Source organism: Marmota marmota, unplaced genomic scaffold, assembly GCF_001458135.2.
Source record: "Marmota marmota marmota unplaced genomic scaffold, marMar, whole genome shotgun sequence".
Taxonomy (NCBI): domain Eukaryota; kingdom Metazoa; phylum Chordata; class Mammalia; order Rodentia; family Sciuridae; genus Marmota; species Marmota marmota.
The window spans coordinates 31,092,645-31,114,708 of NW_026000016.1; the positions used below are offsets into that span (position 1 = coordinate 31,092,645).

At 34.0% G+C, this 22,064-nt stretch overlaps 1 protein-coding gene across 1 annotated transcript in view; it reads left to right on the plus strand.

Moving 5' to 3' along the window:
- The first annotated feature begins 4,774 nt into the window (after positions 1-4,774).
- The window catches only part of Ush2a (usherin), a 740,698-nt gene continuing 723,408 nt past the window's right edge, over positions 4,775-22,064 (plus strand). Inside the window, exons 1-3 of the mRNA XM_015483330.2 lie at positions 4,775-5,138; positions 5,762-6,453; positions 9,524-9,689. Of these exons, the coding sequence (XP_015338816.1) occupies positions 5,969-6,453; positions 9,524-9,689 (651 nt within the window). The 5' untranslated portion in view covers positions 4,775-5,138; positions 5,762-5,968. The remainder of the gene's footprint in view (positions 5,139-5,761; positions 6,454-9,523; positions 9,690-22,064) is intronic.

Here is a 22,064-nt window from a genome sequence, read left to right on the forward strand (position 1 = left end):
TTAGTGTCCACTGGGTGCATCAAACCTTGTTCCCAAGTACATTTGATAGGATTATCTTTGATTTTCCTTATGTGGGTGTACTGGGTGTAGTTATATAAGGAAATGTAGCAGGTCCTGACTGTCACATAGAATAGCGCACATTGTCAAAACAAATGATCTTAAAATTTCAGTGACTGAGTACCACACGGGTTGATGGTTACACATGCTACAACGCCATCATGTTATGGGTGAGGGACATGCAGGTCTTCTGGATGTTCTCAATATTGTCATGCAAAGACCTGGATGATAGATCATCCTTCTCAATGTGATCCACACACCAAGGAGAAGGGCCACTCCTACACTGGCTATTTAAACTTGCACTTGTAAGCTGCACATCACTTTTACTCACATACCATTTCTTAAATATAGTCTTCTGTACCTTTTTGTATTAGCAACCTTAGTCAACAAGAATTCAGAAACAATTATGTATGAATTAATGCCCTTCAAGGAAAAAAAGGAGATTTCATTTGCTATTTGAAATTTAAGATTTGCTAAAAAAAAAAAAAAAAAGGCATTGGTTGGGAAAATTGTCAAAGAAAATGGGTAAAAATGTTTGAAAATTGGGAGCATTTTGCAAAAATTTTTTTCAGAACATTGAATCTGTTTTATGTAGCATTTACACACATTTCATGTTTACAGAAAAAGGTCAAGATTCTAATAGAGGCGTAATGGGTGCACAAAGCCTTCCGTTTTAACTCAGTTTTTACAGTGCTCATATATTATGTGTATAATTTTAAAAGAGAAAGAAAATGTGTGAGTGGCAAAGAGTGGCAAATACAGAGTGGCAAACTCTGCATTTTCTCACCTCATTAAATATGTCTTGATATACATCCAAAGCACATCAGTCTCAATGTGTGACTCTTAGCCTCTCCCTCTTTGATTCTAGGATGTGGCTCACCTTGCTCCTCTGTTTAAAAGCAATCTGTTAAGGCTGGCAGCCCTATTCCTTTCTGTCTTTTTCAGTAGCAGCTCAGAAATTTGCCACTCGCTTCTGTATCTCTCCCTCTATCTTCCTTACTGGTTGGTCATTTTCTGAAATTTGAACTTGCCAACCGTGTCCTAACTTTCCCCTCTACCCTTATTTTATTTAGTGAAAGAGAAAGCATAGTAAATTGTATGCTGCTACCTGTAGCTTTACTCTGATAGTGGCACATGTCACTTCACATATCTCATTAGCTAAAGCAAGTCATATAGTCACCCATAATGTGAAAATGCTCAAGTAGGATGTGCCAGGGGAAAAAAAGCTGATAAACAACATGAGTCATATGTGCATCATCCTAGACACCTATTTGTCTTTAGATGGTGTTATTCAGAGAGACATGCAGTATTTGAATAATCTTATCCCATACTTATCTTTTAGTATTTTCCTTATTTTAATTCACTGGCTTCCAAAATGTTAAATAAAACCAGTGATAGTGGGGGATCTTGTTCTATTCTTGATTTTAACAAAAATAATTGGATGAATATTATTTTGGGATGTTAATTTTTTTAAATAAATGATGTCAACATTCCAAAGTTTCTTTCTTTTTTTAGTTTAATATTTTGGTCCTCAATAAATAATTTCTTTATTCAGGATTTTGGTACTAACTAAATTATGTGAATTTTTTGTGGGGAATTACATGAATATATTTTCTAATATAAACCCACGTTGTAAATCTGAAGCAAATCCAACCTGATCAGGAGACTTAATCATTTTATATATTCCTGGATTCAGTTTGCTTATGATGAGTCATTGAGAATTTTTTTCTTTTTTGGCACTTATGTACATGAGCTCAGTGGGTCCACAATTTTCTTTTTTGCATTCTCCTATCTTTTTAAAACATATATCGAGATTATAATAGCCTCATAAAATAAGTTAGAAAATAGTCTCTTATTTGACTCACAGAATATTTTTTAAAAATTGGAATTATGTTTCCCCAGAATGTATGTATAACTGATTTACAACACTCTGAACTCCTTGTTTATTTTTGTTTTTTGTTTTTTGGTTTTTTTTGCAGGTATAAATTTAACTGTAGACTATTTATGTAATAAATAAAACAATTCATGTTTATTATTTCCTCTTTTTAATTAATTTTTTTCTGTTTTATTGAGGTATAATTTGCATAAAGTGCACAAATCTCCAGGTTATGGCTTGACAGGTGTTTTCCAATGTGTCCCCAGGTGTCACTGCTACCCATCTCAGGATGTAGAGTGTTCTCAGTACTCCTGCACACTCCCTTAAACCCATTCTCATTTGCTCCTTTTAAAGAGATAGCTCAATCTCACCTCTGGAACCAAAGTTTTAATTTGCCTGTAACTTAACTTTGTATAAATGGAATTGTGGAGCATGTGCTTGGCACATCTGACTTCTTTTGCTCACTGCCAAATCTGTGCAACTTACTAGTGTTGCTGATTATAGCATTTGTTCAATTCTTTTCATTAAGTTTTATCATTGTATGGATATACCATAATTTATTGATGTATTTCATAGTTGTCAGACATTGTATGGAAAAGTATAATTTTTTGATGTATTCTGTAGTTGGAAGACATTTGGATTGTTTTCAATTTCTTCAATCAGCTTTGATAATGTTTTCAGGAACTTGTCCAATTTGTTGAATTCAAGTTAATTGTCATAAAATTGTCTACGATGTTGTCTTATATTTGTAATCATACTGCATGTGTAGGTTCTGCCCCTATTGTATAACTAACATTATTTATTATACATCCATTGGTATTTTTTTTTCTTACTTAATTATGGCAGAAACTAGTCAGTTTTAATAGTAAATCTGTGACTCCCCAAAGCCCAAGAATTAGGGTTATTCCTTTATTTTGGCTAAAAACAGGAGTTAGATCTCAAATACTTGAAGAACTGAGATTCTTATAGTCTTGTTACAAGACTTATTAAAGGTTTATATGTAAGCTTTTCTAGAGTAATGAGGGGGAACTTGCTTATTGTTGTTTAAGTTAAACATGATTTTCTTGACTTTTCACAATGAGGATATTCTGATTGTGATATCATACCTTTACAAGTATAAAAATAAATTGTGAGCAACTCAAAGAAAAGGTCACAAACTCCATTCCTGTTGTTGGTGTCCCTTTGCAATGTGACTGCCACTCCCTCTTTGAGAAAGGGAATCAATTTCACAATCCTTGAATCTGTGCTGGGTCTTTCAAGTTTCGGTGGTCAATAGAACATTAGCAGACATGATGCACATGGAGGCTTGGAAAGTACTTGCATGTAAGGGCTTTCATTTTCTGTTCCTTCAAATATTTCTGCTACTATCAGAATGAACCTAGAGTAGATTCCCATAGCTGTCAATCCAATTGACATCAAACCATCTGCTAGATGGCAAGGCCAAATCAGACCATACAGCTCCACCCAAGCTGGTCCAAACTAGAAGAACTACCCAGTGAATCCATGGAAATATAAATAAAAGATGGCATATGGCTTCATATGCTTAACTAATTTTTTTGATATGCACTTTTGCTCTATTTTTCCTCTTTCTAATTTCTCAGGCATTTACAGGGATAGGAAACTCTTGGTACATAATTCACATATCAGATGTTCTCAGGATTGATAGTACTAAGTTTTAAAAGTTGAGATATATGACCATCTATTGTCTTCTCTTGCAAATGACAGCCACAGTCTCTTAATATGGAGCAGATGTGTTCATCTTAGATTGTCCATTTTGGGTTATAACTTATACTACAAAGTAAATAGTAGTTGTTCTATGATGAAAAAATTATCCTGGACTAATGACCAAAATGATATGCTACAGCATAATAATTAAAAACTAAAATCAGTCCTTATAAGAATGAAGTCAGTCACTGAAGAATTTTTTTTTTTTGAAAACAGGTTGATTGCATGTCTTAATAGTATATCTGAATAGTCTAATTCACTATATTATATCTATTTAAAAATATTTTTCCAAATTCTTAGAAGTCCTTACTTTTTAGCTTGTTTCATAATAAAATTTGTTTTTAATTTAAAATGTCCCTGTAAGAATATAATAATCAAGAATGAACTAGTGTACTTTGACAAAATGTACAAAGTCTAATGCTAGAATGTGCTTATGGGAGAGAAATCAGAAGGAATTGGGGAGAAGATGATTTGGTTTGTTTCTGAAGGCCTAACAAGAAACACCATAGGAACATTTCTTATTTCTAATATTGTGGCTTTGTTCTCTATAAGTTATTATATTTAATAATATGTTTAGCTGTAAATATAGTAATTCACAGAGAACAAGTTCTCTGAACAATTGGCTAGTTGTTTCCCAAGCAGGTTTTCCATTTTAAAGATCCAAATGGAAGGCTAGAAATATCTGTTGAATTAGAGCATTTCTCAACTAAAATGAGATACCCAAGGGGGCAGAACTGACCACAACCATGAGTGGATAAATACATACATATTCAAATGAAATTAGGCAGCTAAATTCAGCAATCTCATTGCTTCTATAGTTAATGAAAATCCCTGTTTTCCAAACTCAACAGTTAAGAGATAATATCAGATGTTCCTCATAATCTTAAGAAGTTTGTGTATTCAGAAGAGGGTATCCTGGGGTGAAAGATATAATAACAACAGTGATAGAGTTGTCAGGAAAAACTTTCTTCAATGGACTAAACTTTTAGAGCATTAATATAGAGTTTAGAATCTCATTTGATTTGTATCCCCTAAAAGAAAGAGCATGAGAAATTAGTGTTTCTGATGAGATGCATCGTTTTGATTAAAGAATTAAATGGATGAGGTGTATGAAAACAGAAGAGATAAGGGACCAAAGGGGGATTATAGGATAAGGTGTGCTGCTACTTTAAAATTATGCATGCATGATACCATCCTGGTCCCTCCCCCTGTTTGAAGTTACCAGTTGAAAGCCTGGGGGAGCTCAGTTCCTGACGGGCCACCAAGGAGACGACACTGTGACTTTCAGGTAACTAAGTGTTTGCTGTGCATAATACTTTACCTGGGCACCCAAGTCTTCCTTCCAGCATTCTGCTGCTGTGGCCTATTTCCTAAGAGCAACCTGGTTTACGGTGGTGTTGCCAGGCAACGAGGGACCGTGGTCTTGTTGAAGAGCCATTTGTCACATTCAGTGGACTGGTTGAAATGCAATAAAGAAATGGTAACTCAGCTTATTTATCAATACAATTACTTACACAGTATTAGGAATCCATATTTAACCTACAAATATGTAGTCATATGAGGAAACACTAACACAAATGTTTGCTAAATATTAAGGCATAGGACAGACAGATGGTGTTAGATTTCTAATCAGCTTTACTGTAAGCTTAAAGTTGCTGCACATGCTGGGATAAGGGGAAAGGCCCAAACTGCTTTGCTAGCTTTATTTTGGGCATCTGCAAGTTAGCTCTGGGTTACAACATACGGTGCATGTGTAAAGAAAATCTATACAATTCTTTACCTCATTAAATACAGTAGACAGTGCTAATGCCCCGGGGTGGAGTAACAACCTAAAGTTTCTATATGTTCAAATATATTATTAATGATTGCATAGAAATAAACAAACTGGTTGTCCTGTGGTCTTTTGAAGTTCCTGATTTGTTCAATAAAATCTAGATATTTATCAAAGGAATGACTATTTTATTCTATGAAAAGTGATTTAAAAATATTTTTGAAGAATTTCAGAGTTTCCCATCAGGGGCTCAAAATCCTTATACTTAGGATGACATAAAGTTTTAAAGACTCAGCAGATTACACTTGACATGCTCTGTTTTTGATTCCTAGACACCAGCTCCTCCTCATGTCTTGGCCACCACTAAGAACATCTTTAGTTTTATCTCCGTGTGAAAACGAGCCTGCCATTTGCCCAAGATGGAGGAGTATCTCAACACTACTTAAAGGAACTTGCTTCAAAGTGTCGCTGGCAAGCGGAGCGGGCCTGATTATTTATTTAGGAATGCCTTCTCAAGAGAAGAATGCTTTTTTGTAAACATGAATTGCCTGGCTCTTTCATTAGGCTTTGGTATCTTGTTTCAGGTTATTGAAACATTGATCTTTGCCTATTTTGCTTCAATATCGTTGGCTGACTCCCGGGGTCTTTTCCCAAGGCTGGAGAATGTAGGAGCTTTCAAGAAGGTTGCACTTGTGCCAACCCAAGCAGTGTGTGGACTCCCACACCGAAGCACTTTCTGTCACAGCTCTGTGGATGCTGAGAGTATTCAGTTCTGTACCCAGCGGTTTTGCACACAGGGTTGCCCCTACCGATCTTCCTCCCCTACGTATACTGCCCTGTTCTCAGCAGGCCTCAGGAGCTGTCTCATCCCAGACAAGAATGATCTGCATCCTTACTCCCAGAGCAACTCTACAAGTTTTATTTTTGGAAATCACAAGAATTGCTATTCTTCTCCTCCTTCTCCGAGGCTGGTGGAAGCATTTACATTCACCGTGTGGCTGAAACCTGAGCGAGAAGGTGTAATGTAAGTAGTAGTGTGTTTTCCATTTTCCTAGGACCCTGCAAAATCAGTAGTAGTGGAAATGATTGCAACCTACAGTCTAAACTAGAAATGAAGACTAACACCATGGGACTCACATGATTGAAGGAAAACTACTATATTAATCTCTATTCCTAGTTTACAGTCCAGATATTTTTTTCTAAATTGTGTTCTCTATTCTGTGGATGAAGTGGACTATGAAAAAAATGTGTTAAAATAGTTTCAAGGCAGGCAGGTAGGCATTTTTATACTTGAATCACTTATTTCTGGGCAGGTTAGCTATACCTTTGGTCTTAGCCTTTGGAGGCTTTGTGAGACTCAGCGTGAGTTTTAAGGCATGGCCACTACAAATAATTGATATATTTTTAAGTCCTGGTCTAATTTATATAAATGAAGTGTGCCTAGTAGGCTATGAAATTTTTATCAGGCAGATAGCAGCATTCTGAGGGCTTAGGACTATTTTATTCATTCTTATTTTCCTAAGAAGGGTGTTTGACTCAAGGATGTTCAGTAATATGAGTTGAAGATAGGAATAACACTTCATCTCTGAACAGATATAGCTTTTGGCCTTTTACTTCATGCTGTTTTCATTTTTCAATTAGTTAATAAATTTCTAGGTAAGTGTGAGAGATTGTAAAAGCTATTCATTGAAGCAGCAATGCTTTCAAAAGAAGTTTCAGACAGACTTCTTTACTACTATCTTTTGTAAGTTTATTTAATCACCTGTTTTTCATTCTGTAGTCTTTTCTCAATTGATAAGTGATGTTTCTATTTAAATAGAGCCAATGTACTTTTAATAAGTAGGATAGTTCTAAGGCTTTTTTCCCCCCTTACTTTGTGTGAAAGTATTGGCTGAATCTAAAAACTTGGGAAAGAAACCAGGAAAAGTCTTATAGTCTCATAAGCAAATATGACTTAAATGTCTTGAGTGTTTAGTTTTAATTTGTTAAATGAAAGTTTGCAGTTTTCATTTTGTTTTAAAATTTGCAGAGGAAACAATCACAAATCATTATCCTTATTTCTATAGCTCCCCTAGGAGAAAACCTTGTTTTCATATTATTGGAAATTGCAGTAAATCCGAGATACTCTATTTATGTAACTAGCATCCACAGTCTTAAACTGTGCTCCCTTGAAAAAATAGGGATAGGATAAAATAATTTTTCTAAGTTTAAATGGACATAACTTTACCAGACCCATCTTCTATTGGCATTGTTTAGTATAAATGAGACGTGTATTTATAGAGGTGGTAGCATGGTTTATGGTTTTGAGAGTTTCTTGCTTTTATCAAGGTCGTTTTCATTCTCTAAACTAAAATACCAGTGGGAATTGGGGGAATTTCGTGGTGTTTGCACTAGATAAGTAAAACAAACAAAACATGGATTATCCAATTATTGTTTATCCAGGAGCAGAATAAATCCAGTTCCTAAATATTTTGCTACCTGCCTTCCTCTCACATTTATTATCTACCAAAGCTAGTATGTTTACAAGCAAACAAAATAGCAAGGAAGATAATCAATAACATATTAAGAAATGCATTTTCAGTAAGCTTGGGGAAATAAGTCTGCATTTGGCAAATACATTCTTGAGTAATGATCAAATTCTCACTTGTAGATTTAAACTCAAGAAAAATGAACAGAGGCAAATTCTTCTTCGATTGTTTAAGACCTGGAGGCAGGGGATACAGAGACATTCTTGCATTCCAGAAAATTAGAAGTATTCAACTATCAAAGAGTTGAAAAAAAATTTTGCAGGATTTATGTAAAACCTTTATGTCCACTAAAATTATTTGCCCAAACTAAAAATGTACTTGCTCTCATATCTTTATTACCAAAGCTGAATTATTAGTGTCAGTAAAAAAGTGACTATTAGTCTTCTCCAATCTTGTTATCTCCCAACTTTCCAAAAAAAAAAAAATAGATGCAGATGAGAAGATATGATTTGTAAAAGATGAACTCTTTAAGGAAAGTTTTAAAACATCCTTAACAGTAATTCTTGGTTGGTCCAATATCACCTTGCCTCTTGGATGCCTATAGAATTGATCACTTTTTGAGGGTCTGTGTATATCAGGCATGCTTCTATCCCTAGGATACTAGTGATCTAATGGAGAACATAAATGGATCCTTGCCTTTACTTAGCATAGCGAGTTAAATGAACACAAAGAGAGAACTCTTACATGACCTTGAAGAGAGGAAGAGGGTTCTAGGATCAGGCATAATTGTAAAGATGCTGGGGCTGAGTAGGCAATAGTCAGATGAAGAAAGAGACTCAGAATTTCAGAGCCATGTCACTGCATTTGAGTATAGAAGTGACATTTATAAGTAATTTGGTAATTAGTGTAACACAATAGCTAGACATTTTCCAAAACTTCTTCTATTAAAAAATTTTACTGTAGTCTTATAATATTGGCCATTCACCCCAAAACATTAATATTCTCTGAATGCCTCAGTTGGGCTGTATGTCATGGAGAGGTAGTCAGACATCTTACAGGAACTGGCTTTGGCTTCTGGCCAGTTGATGATGGGGTAAGTAGAGACTATAGCTGTCCATTTTCCATTTCATCATGGGAATTAAATAGAGCGATTCTGACTTCAGGGCTAACAATTTCAAGCTTTTCTTGGACACTGAATTCTCTTTACATAAAAAAAAAGAAAAAAAAAAAGATTTGCACTGGTGACTCAATACCCAAGTGGGATGTAGTATGTTGTACCACTTCCTATAAAAGAAATAGCAGAGGAACTAATGAGCCAATAGGCTAAATGTTAGTTTTGCAGAATGATTCAACCACTTTAGTTTCCATCATGAATCTCTAATGAAGGGTGTTGAGGCTCTGGGGAATATATTGTAAATAAGAATAGTATTTTTTTCTTGAAATAAAATGGCTTCTTCATTGGAATAAAACTTGCTTTGAATATAATGACATACAGGCACTCGTTCATAGTGTACTATTTTGAATGGAATTTGGGGTCACATTAATATCACTGTAACTGCACAATGCCTTAGCATGTCTTTTTGGTTAGAGGCTGACCTTTTCTCTCTTTTCTGGTTGCTTCCTAAGGTGTGTTATAGAAAAGACGGGGGATGGGCAGATTGTGTTCAAACTTACAATATCCAGGAAAGAGACCATGTTTTATTATCGCACAGTAAGTGGTTTGCAGCCTCCAATAAAAGTAATGACACTGGGGAGAATTCTTTTGAAGAAATGGATTCATCTTAGTGTGCAGGTGAGTTAAATAAAAAACATTTAACATTTGGTTAAACACAGGGATCTCTCTTCCTTTTTCACTCACAAAATCCAGAGCAATCATCTTTTAGATTTCAGGTATGTGTAAATGACAACCAAAGAAAAAAAATATTTCAATGACCTGATGGTATCCTCTTAATAAACTAGCAGACCTCTCTGCCCCTGAAAAAAAAAAAAAAAACCCTGCTATTAAAACTTCCCCAGAAGCTTAAGGACAATCTTCTTTATGGTAATAATATATTCAGTAAATTTTGCTTAGTTTAGTTAGTATATTTTATTTTGCTGAAAAACATGTAAGAACTCTTGGCATCCTGTATTAATTTTATTAGTCATGTCAGTGTTCAAGCCTTTGCCTGATTCTTACAGCTGTCTTTCTCAGATAGCATCTGATGATGTGAATAAAATTTGGTTGCTACATTAAAATGGTGACCTTAGAACAAATGAACTTTACACTTGAGGCACTCAAAAGGTGTTATATTATTATTTTAGTTGTCAACCACAGTTTGTATGAGCCTTAAAAACTGTTAAAGGCTGAGAGAGCTGTGAGGTGTCTGGTATTTACAGTCTCTGGAATAGAGGCACAATATTTCTATTTATTTCTTCAGGGTGCTCAAGTGGCTTAATACTGCCAAAACCCCTTTGTTTTAAACTAGAGATTTTTGTATACCACAGTTCGTAGTACGTTATTCTGCTGGCACCCACCCACTGGTCCATGAACACCCCACTTACATTAGAGGACTTTTGCAACCTACTTAATTTTATGAAATTTATTTCTGATTTTTTATATGGATGTTTGCCTTGAACCAGGTAGTGAGAAGACTTCCCCAGAAGGTTGTGAGCATTATTATTTGACTTTTAAGTATTAGTTCGACATAGATATCATTCTTCACTGTTTAAATACACTTTGCACACATCTTTGTTTTGCCTGATTATAACTGAAAATCTTCTATGTATCGACATAACAGTACATTAAAATATTTAGGAAGAACGTGTAAAATAAATGCAGAAAGGTAACTATAATTGATTTTTAAGAAGGCTTAGGCAAAGTATTATTCAGTCGCATGGTACTTAGAGATTTTAGTGAGGATATGAGTTGAGTGTACACAGTTGGCAGGAAGCAGCATTTACATGCCAACAGGATGGAAAAGACACACAAAGGGTAGATCATGTCTGACATCAGTCCTGCCTATAGCACATGACAGTTTTAGGTCCACCTCCCAGTTGTTAAAGGGTTAACAAACAGAGCACCCATTGTATATTTTGTTTATCTATATCCTGAAGTTGTCCATTCATTGCATTGACCAGTGCAATGGAATCATGATTTAATGTTAAAAATATGGAAATAAAAAACTGCAAAAGAGAGGAATTCTGCAAAGATGTCAAAAAGATCAGAGCTCAATGGCACATGCCTGTTATCCCAGTGGCTCAGGAGGCTGAGGCAGGAGGATTGCAAGTTCAAAGCCAGCCTCAGCAGAAGTGAGGCCCTAAGCAACTCAATGAGACCTTGAGGGGTGGTTGAGTGCCCTGAATTCAATCCCCAGCACCCCCTTGCCCCCCAAAGATGCCAAAAAGATGTTTGTTGCATAGATTTGTATCAAAAATGATTTAAAAAACCCTTTTTAATTGTCTTTGTTTGCTTTATGTATGAAACTGTGCCTGATTTTGGCAGGCAGTATTACATTAAAAGCCTTGCAAAGAAAGTTTAAAATCTAAATGCAAAGAGGTACCCATGGCTGAATTCCTCTCCTGAGAGTCAAATGCTCTTAGAATGCCTATTGAAATCTGCATTATCATTTCAATACAAATCAAATATGACTCATTCCCCAGTTTAGGCAAAATTTTTTTTATAAATTTAAAATCTTCCCCTTCTTTGAAGAAAAGGTTAAAGTACTTATGATTTAATGAGCCTACATTATTTCATAACTGAGAAAACATCCTTTCAAATTTGTACTTATTTTTGCATAGTTTTTAAACCATTCTATATTGTGTATTAAAATTACAGAACTAATCAATTGTAAAACTTTAGAAAGGACATTCAGATCCATCATTTATTCATCTGATACTTTATTGAATATTTTAGGGGTACCCAACATCAGGAGACTCTGGGTTCATTCATCTAAAAATTAAAGAATAATTATTTAAACTGGAAATCGGCATAGGGTTCCTTTACACTGGGCACCACTCTGAGTGCATTTGAGATATTGTGAAAATTATAAGAATCCATATTACATACTATTCCTTATTATTTAATAAGGAATGTTCTTAAAAGTAGACATAAGAAGTAGTGAGAGGAATAGAGATTAGTAATTGGGGAAAAAATTCAAGTAATACTACTCTGTAGTTTCAAGAAATTCACTTGACTTAATTTCCCCATTTTTGTAATGAGAGGATTGTACTAGGTCAACAAAATGAAGGCCTGCATGAAGAGAAGTGTTCCATGATGCACAAGTACTTGGAATGTGGAAAGTTGCTGAGATGAGTGAATGACAGAGCCAGCTGCCGTAATTAATGATCAGGCTCCTGCTTTTTTTCTTCTTTCCCATGCCACCTAGTATTTCTACAAAAACAATTTGGGATTGGGTTTTATGAGCAGGATAGAGACATAGTTTTTATTACATAGTTGAAAGATCATTTTCAGAAAAAAAAGGTTTAAAATAAAATGTAATCTACTGTTGCATTATGATGTAATGTCTCCAAACTGTTTAATATGGGGATTAAGGACTTCTGTCATGTGAGGTGTAGGGTAGAACCTGTAAATAATGACCTGATTTTGTCAAGTATCCAGTTGCAATTCCATACTTAACATGTGTATGTGTTTCCCCACCCCTGCCACCATAGTTGATGAATTTATATAGTGTGCTTTCATGTGTGTTTAGAAACAAACAACCAACCAAACAATGAGAAACTACACCTCTTCTCATGGAATCGTCCAGAAATCAGAATTAAACTTATGAACACCAGTTTACATAAGATTATTAAACGAGTCTACTCTTATCTTATACCTCAGATAGTTCACTTAGTATCAGCTTCCCAGCAATAAAAATGAAATTTTAATTCCCCCCAAGTCAGAAAAAAAGAAATGGTTTTAAATAACTATCTGGGCTGAAAAAATGTCAGGAAGAGCCAGACATACTGAACATCAGATATCTAGTTTCCTAAACAAAAAATATCCAATATTTTTATAGTGATGGATCTAGCAGTACTTTTTCCAAAACTAGCATTTTGAAGCAGAAACCTGTTGGAAAATGATTAGTTTTTAAATTAATATTCATTCAGGGACTTGAATCTGACATGATTGCCTATTTAAATTTCACTTTGGAGTTTAATATATTGGCTATTTCAAATTATATCAAGCTTAAATTTCTTATGTTATATTTTTATACTAAAACTGGAAAAATCAATTCATACTTTTTATTATCAGGTGGGGAATACTGATAATATTAGCAGTCTTTTTTAATCCTTAGTTTTTATATTGGATCAGCACCAATTGTAGTTATTGAGAGAACTTTCTTTTTTTAAAGTTTTATACTATGTAAAATAATTTTGTTTCAGCATTTTGTAATGGATTAGTAGGGGAAAAATTCTTTGGGTGTATATGTATTTAGTTGCCAAACTTTTAAAAGTAAAACCTGAATCTCTTTGTGCAGCTGCTAACACACAATGAGGGAGAGAAGAATAAAAGTTCATTGGATTAGACAAAGGGGAATGAAGGGAAGGGAGAGAGAATGGGAATAGGACAGTAGAATGAATGGGACAAAACTTTTCTAATTTCACATATGAATACACCACAGTGGAACTCCACATCATGTATCATATACAGCTACAGGATGGGAAGTTATGCTCCATGTATGTATAATATGTCAAAATACACTCTGCTGACATGTACATTTAAAAAGAACAACAACAACAAAAAAGAAAAGTAAAACGTCAGCATTTTTAATGAAAATAGTCTTTGCCTTTTACATAGTTTTACACATTATATAGGACAAATAATATCAAAAATCATCAGTATAGTCACTTTTCTAGAAATTATGCTGAATTGCAGTAAATCAACTACTATAATTTGAAGCTGGTGAAATATTTCAACAATGGAACCATAGGAAATAATTTAGCAATGGGTTTGTTCACATTTTCTATGCTATCTGGAAGGCTTCTTGAAGCATTGACAGTAAAAGAGCTGCAGATGATTCTAGCTACAACAGTGTGGAAAAAAAAAGAGCAGTTCTAATGCAATTCAATGAAGGAAAAAAGTATGTGTAAATAAAGTCAAGAATCAATAGATGAAGGATAAGAGTTTCATAATCATAGTTTGTTTGTGAAGTATGTTCTTTTGATTTATGTATTCAATCTGTGGAAGGAAAACTATTGATAGTTCCGGAGAAAAAGAAAATGCAATTGAACCAACATTAGTTAGATAAACTAAGTCTCTCAATGAATCTCTAGTATATGCCCATGAGCACACTTAGTAGGGGGTGTTTCCACATTCCTATTCATAGAAGGAGCATAAAACATACATAATACAGAACTTTGTCAGTCAGCTCAGAAAGCTCAGTGTTTGGGGATTTTCATAGGAACACTGCCTCAGCCATTACCCCCCATCCAAGAGAATCTCAACCATATTGTTCCTTTAATGATCATCATTGCTTTTAATGATTAACTCTATATGTGTGTGTATATGTAAGTATGCATTCAAGTGTATATTGAACATTGTTTGTGCAAAGGCTTCTCTATCTAGCTATCTATTACCCAGGTTATTTGGATTGTTTTGGGTTATTTGGAACTAATATCTGATCAATAGAATTAAGTTTTTCATGATGATCATTTAAAAATGATAATAGCTGCCATTATTGATTACTGATTTATGTGACCTATAAGAAACATTTTACATGTATAATTTACAAGTGCTAATTATGATTTTTTGGCATTGTCTTATATTATCCCCATTCTAGAGAAGAGAAAACTGAGTTTTGGGGGAATTAAATTACCTGCCTAAATTTGCACTATTAAATTTCTCTGACCTAAAATTAAAAATAATAAATTGCAATGAACCTAGGTCACTGTGAAGATAGAATCATTAGTTTTCAAAAATTTTCTGAACAACAAGAAAAATATCCAGAAAACATCACAAGAACTAAAGACAGATATCTAATATAAATCTAATTTTTGTGCATGTACATATTTTGTACATATTTATAATATCAATATTTAATACTTCACATATTTACACAGTGTATGCAAATAGTTAACTTTAATACATTTTGCAACTATATTCTTCATTGCTACAAGTGGTTTAAATGTATAACAGAATGTAATATTACATGAAGTTCTGCTCAATATTTCTGATTTATGTAACCCATTTGACTATAGTAGCTTAAAGAAAGAATATCCCTTTAAGTCCCTTGCCCATCTGACCCAGGCCATATAGAACCAACCCTGATACCTTCAAAAGGAAAACATGGTTCTTCCTATTTGTTTATGGAAAGAGGTGTTCTGCATGCATTTTTTTGCATGTGACTTTAAAATGCAATATTTAATCAGAAGACAAGGTTTTAATTCTTGATATTTTAGTTAAAAACTGTGCAATCCAGAAAAATTATGTAGCTCAAAATGTTAGTATACCCATTACAAAATGGAAACATAAGTTTGACTGATTGAGCTTACACCATATGAACAAGTCAAGAAAACGTAGCTAAAGCATTTCATGACCTATAACTCCCTGCAGTGAGAGACTATTCCTTATGTGCCCAGAAAATTGTGAAAATTCTATTTTGTAAGTGGAAACGTGTTGTATGTGAGACACTAAAAAGCCAGTGTGCGTCAAATACACCAGGCAAAGTGGATTCTGATATGAAAATGAGGACAGTTGTTAGAAGAGGCTGGGTTGGGACTCTATTGAAATATTTTTTGTATGGGACAGAAGATTAGAGATGAAGAGAAGTAAGGATAATAAAGGACACAAGCAGATTAAATTTTACTGAAGACGACTTCTTTGGCTTCAGTGAAGGACAAGTTATCTGAAGTTATCTCATGAGGCAAGTGAGAATTAAATATGTCATGGGTTGCAAAGGCAATAATAACATATGCAAATTAGTCAGCTTTGAAAGGAGTTTAGGAATTAAAGGTTTTTTTGACAGAAGAAATGCGGAATTCGAGGGCAAGAGTGTTATTGATGAATCCCAGCTTCCCGGCTTGCATAACTTCATGGATAGTGGTTTTATTTGCCCAAATGGAAACGTTAGGAGAGAATCACATTTTTAATATCTTACGTGTATGAGCTAGACCTCAGATCATGTCCACAATTCTTCACTGTAGAAAAAGCATTATTGAGAAGCTTTAAAAACAATCTGATGCCCACACACTATTATGTCATTACTGGGCTGAAGTTGGCACCAAGAATTTTTTCTTCCCGACTTCCTGTTTTCATGGTATGTAGTAAAATAACCCAAATTTAAGTCAGGAAGTTATCAACTCCAATTAGGACATGTTAGGAAAGATGTGTAAAGAAGTTCTGATATTACTGAATTCTTGGAGGTTAAATAGAATTTTGGTTGGAAGAAGATGAAGGATAGAAGGCTCTAGAGGAGGAACAGAAGAACACATGGGCATGAAAATAGTAAAAAGTGAGAAGCCCGAGTTACTGAGAAATAACTATATTGTGTGCTAGACAAAACTGAAACAAAAGCGAAAATCTTGAGAAAACTAGCTTAGAAGTTTACCTAGATGCTATGAAGTGTTTGCTTTTCTCCCAAAAGATAACTCAAGTTTTTGTTTTTCCTGCTTCTGATCTCACCTTTTTATTGCTATTAAACTGTATAGCCATTAGTGTCATTAGTTATATACACAATATATCCTACCTATACACAAAAAGAATTTTGTTGAGCTAATATGTATAAAAAGAGCATCACATGTCACACTATGATGTTTACCTTTTACATGTTTGAATGTTATTGGTCTAATATTTCGCAGCATAAACTTATGTCTGGTAAGACCTTTTGTTATGGGAATACCTCCAATCAAGACATATAGGAAACCATGAATAAATGAACATTTGAATTTAGAAACTGTTTTTAAACACGAATTCAACAGTTATTTATTTCTGCTAGAAAATGATTCTCAGCCAGTAGCTATAAAATGTACACTATATGGAAGGAAAATGTATACAAATATTATAGTCTGTGTTTATTACATACATGACTAAAATTGAAAATTGCTATAAAAATAAGAGTATTTTCACATTTCCAGTTAGTTTTTCAACAATCTCTTGTCCTGAAAATGCCACTATGGTAATACTGTTAAATTTGTAATGGTTAAAATTTGATGGTAGTGCTTTTAATACCTGTTATCTAATGGAATTGTCATTTATATTATGTCATTTTCACCTAAAAGCCAAGTATAATAAGACTTAGATTATTTTTGCGTTTTTTTGTGGGTAGTCATTTTTGTGCCCAAAGGGCTAACTGATGCCTTCAGTTATACATGAACGATTCCCACTAAAGTAAGAAAGAACAGCGTGCATATAACCTAGGGCAGGGTTTGGCCTATGGTATGTATCACTTGGTAATGGAATGGAGAATATGACTTTATTTAAACATGAACTTGAATAGTTTTATTTTCCCATAGTGTTTCCCTTTGGTATTTCTCTCTCTAAAATGAAACATTCAAAAGTATTCCACGTGGCTATATTGTCCTGGATGCATTGAAGGCATATATCTCAGACACCAGTGTACATGTCTATATAAGGCAAAGAAAGAGCAGTTAAAAATAAAAAAAAAGAAAAAGGAAATAATATCCAAGAATCAAAGCTTTAATAGATTAACTATTTTTTCTAATAATCTAATGAGAGCAGAGGAAAAAATTGATATTTATAAATAATATATAAGCTCATATTAGATACAGAATTTCATTTTTTGTTCTAAAGATCTGAGGATGAAATAATCCTAAGAAATGATTTAGAAGCAGAAAAAAGTAATTAGATAATTTTTTTTTAATGTTTAGTGCTCAAATTATTTTTAGCCTAGGAAGTGAAGTAAGAAAGAAGGGCTGTAGGGGTGGAAGGCATGTGACTTGGGTAGGATTTTGTGGATGAACCCCAGGACCATGGTAAGAAGTCCAGGAACTTGAGGAGCAGGGTCAGTCCATGACAATTTCACTGTGGTAGAAGTTTTCAAAAAAGTTCAGATTATATTATAGTGCATAATTAATAATATTATACTGTTATGTTAATATATGTGGTGTATCATTTTCTTCTGGAGAAAGAACTCCTTATGTTATTATAGTTATTTGGCAAAAATGTTACATGTAACCATTTCTGGGTATTGTCACTTTTGTGATTTCAGGGGTTAGGTTCAATGTTGAAAATGAGATAGAGAAGGAAGAAATACACTACAGATGGGACAAATTCTGTGGGAGTGCACAGGAGGTCGAATAGTAACTATTATAACTAAATTTCTTAAAATGCTTGCCACAGTCTCAGAGAATTGCAAAATACATGGGGAGAGGTTTTTATAAATATTAAAGAGTGATAAGACACCAGAAATTTGGAAAACTAGAGAGCACTGAGCCTGTAAAGGCCTTGCATAGATAGTTCTTCTTTGTATTTATTATTATCATTTCAATTACATATATTTATGGAGGATAATGTGATAATTTCATACATGTATACAGTATGAGATGATCAAATTAGAGTTTCCATCTCCTTAAACATTTGGAAATTTTTTGATTAACATGTAACTATTTGAGTGTAGTATGATGTTTCAATACATTTCAATACATACTGATTAAATCAGTGTCATTGACATTTCCATCTCATTACTATGTGTTTGCAGTCATCAGGCTCCTTTCTTCTAGTTCTTCCTGAGGTATGAAATAGGATATTATGAACTATAGTTGCTCCACTGTGCTGTGGAACACTATTTCACTTTATTTCAGTACCTGTTATTCTCCAGCTTCTCTATATTCCCCTGACCCACCCTTTCAAGCCTCTAGTAATCATTGTAGTACATTCAAATTGACTTTAGTATATGCATTTTAGAGGGAACATGTAGTATTTGCCTTTTGGTACCTTATTTATTTAATTTATCATTTTTCACTTCCATATATGTTGATGAAAAGTGTTAGGGTTTCTTTTTTTCTATGGCTGAATAATATTTTATTATGTGTAAATGTTATATTTTCTTTATTCAGTCATTTGTTGTTGGGAATCTTGGTTGATTCCATATCTTGGGTACTATAAAAAGTGCTGCAGTAAACATGGCCATGCAGGTATCTTTTCAATACACTGATTTCAATTCCTTTGGATATATACCTGGAAGTGAGATGCCTGGATCCTATGATAGTTCTATTCCTAGTTTTTGGAATGTCACACTGTTCTACATGATGTTTGCACTAATTTACATCTCATCCAATAGTGTGTAAGAATTTCTTTTTATTTGTATCCTCCCTAGCATTTTTTAATTGATCTTTTAAGTAAATGCCATTTTAGCTTTGAGATTATATCTCATCCAGTATTGTATTGACCAGACCCCTACTTATGTGGAACATTTTTTCATAGACTTTTTGGCCATTTTTCTTTTGAGAAGTATCTATTCATATCACTTGCCCATTTTAAAATTGGACTGTTTATTATTTTATTGAGTTTTCAGTTTCTTATATATCCTAGATACTAAAAAAATGTCAAATAGCTGGCATAATTTTGTCCATTATGTAGGTTATTTTTTTCATTGTGTTGATTCTTTTGCTGTCCAGAAGCCTCTTGAACTTCACCAAGACTATTAGAATTAATAAAATTAGTAAAATTGTAGGATACAAATCAACATACAAAAACTAGTAGCATTTTTATACACCAATAATGATATTGATGAGAAAGAAATCTTGAAAACAATTTCTATTCATGGTGGCTACAAAAATAAAATGCTACAAATAAATTTAACTAAAGAGTGAATTACTTCTGCAATGTAAATTCTACAACCCTCCTGAAAGAAACTAAAGAGAACAGAGATGAATATAGAAATACTTCCTAGGTTCATGAATTGGAAGAATATACATCGTTATAATGCCCATATTATACAGATTGATTTATAGATTCAGTCACACTACCTGACTTCAAAGCATACTATCTGAATTCAAAGCATACTACAAAGCTATAATAATCAAAACATAAATAAAATAAACTGACACATTGAATAATGGAACAGAAGAGAGTGTGCAGAAATAACTGCATGCATTTATAGCCAATGATTTTTGACAAAGGTTCCTGAAACTTGTGCTATGGAACACTAAAACGTGGAAAATATAGGAATAATGTCTCAAGACATTTCTTCTTTTTAGTGTAAGCATTGAATTCAGCTTAGTGTTATAAGAGAAAGTATAACAATTTAGTGTTTTTGAATTTTTCTTGGTGCATTATAGTTTTTTTTTTTTGAGAGAGAGAGAGAGAGAGAGAGAGAGAGAGAGAGAGAGAGAGAATTTTAATATTTATTTTTCAGTTATCGGCAGACACAACATCTTTGTATGTGGTGCTGAGGATTGAACCCCGGCCGCACGCATGCCAGGAGAGCCACATCCCCAGCCCGGTGCATTATAGCATTATGTGGTGCTGAGGATTGAACCCCGGCCGCACGCTACCGCTTGAGCCACATCCCCAGCCCAGTGCATTATAGTTTTACATAATAATGGAATTCATTGTGGTATATTCATACATGCACAGCTCACAATTTCCTCTCCTTCTCCCTCTCCCAGTCTCCTTCCTCTAGTCTACTACTCTCCCTCTGATTTTCATGAGGTGACTTTACTTCCTTCTTTTCTCTCTAGTTTCTACCTATATGAGATAAAACGTATAACCCTTAGAAAATTGAACTTTCTGAGTTTGGCTAATCTCATTTAGCATAATACTGTCTAGTGTCATCCATTTTCCTGCAAATGGCATAATTTCCTTTTTCTTTATGACTGGATAAAACGTCATTATGTATGTAGCCCATGTTTTCTTTAACCTGTCATCTGTTGAGGTATACCTAGGTGGGTTCCATAATTTGGATATTGGGAATTGTGCTGCTATAAACATGGGTATGCATGCATGACTATTCATGTATGCTGACTTTTTTTTCTTTGGGATAAATACTGAAGAGTGCTATATATGGATCAGATGGTAGTTCTTCCCTAGTCTTTTGAAATACCTGTGTACCAGCCTCCATAGTGGTTATACTAACTTTTAATCCCACAAAAAGTGTACCAGCCTCCATATTGGATATACTAACTTATAATCCCACAAAAAGTGTACCAGCGTCCATAGTGGTTATACTAACTTATAATCCCACAAAAAGTGTATGTGTTCCTTTTCCCCCACATACTCACCAGCATTTATTAGTATTGATATTCTTTTTGAATGTCATTCTAACTGGAGTAAGATGAAATCTCAGTGCAGTTTTTTTGTGAATATAAGAAGCAGTTTTATTATCTTCTCTTTTTATCAGTTACACATGACAGTACAATGATCTTGACAATTCCATTCCCCTGATTGCTAAATATGTTGAACATCATTTTTATAAATTTATTGGCCATTGCATTTCTTCTTTTAGGAAACATCTATTTAGTTCAGATGCCAATTTATTGATTGGGTTATTTGGGTTATTTGGTGTTAAGATTTATTTGTTATTTATGTACTTTGGATATTAATCCTCTGTCATAAGAGTAGCTTGTTAAGATTTTCTTCTGTTCTGCTCTCTCCTTATTCTGTTTCCTTTGCTGTGAAGAAGATTTTTGTTTAATGCCACCTCCTTTATTTTTTATTTTATTTCCTGAGCTTTAGGGGTCTTACTGATGAAGTTTTGGCCTACTTCTAAATTATGGAGTGTTGTTCATTTGTTTTATTCTAGCAATTATAAAGTTTCTAGTTCAGTTCTTAGGTCTTTGACTCCCTTCGAATTGACTTTAGTGTAGGATGAGAGATAGGGATCTAGTTTCATTCTTCTAATGTGGATATTTAATTTTTCCAGCACCATTTGTTTAAAGGGCTGTCTTTTCTCCAATATATATTTTTGGCTCATTAGTCAAGGATCAGATGATTGTAGATGGGTGGGTTTGTCTGTGTCTTCTATTCTGTTCCATTTTTCTATGTGCCTGCTTTTATGCAGCATCATGTAGTTTTTATTAGTGTAGCTCTGTAGTATAATTTGAAGTTGGAAGCTTTGCCATCTTTGGTGTTGCTTTTACTGCTTAGAATTGCTTTGTCTATTTTGGGTTCTTTATTCTTCCAAATGAATTTTAGGACTTGTCTAGTTCTGTGAAGAATGCTATTGGTGTCTTGATGGGGACTGCATTGAATCTGTAGATCATTTTTGGTAATACTGCAATTTTGACA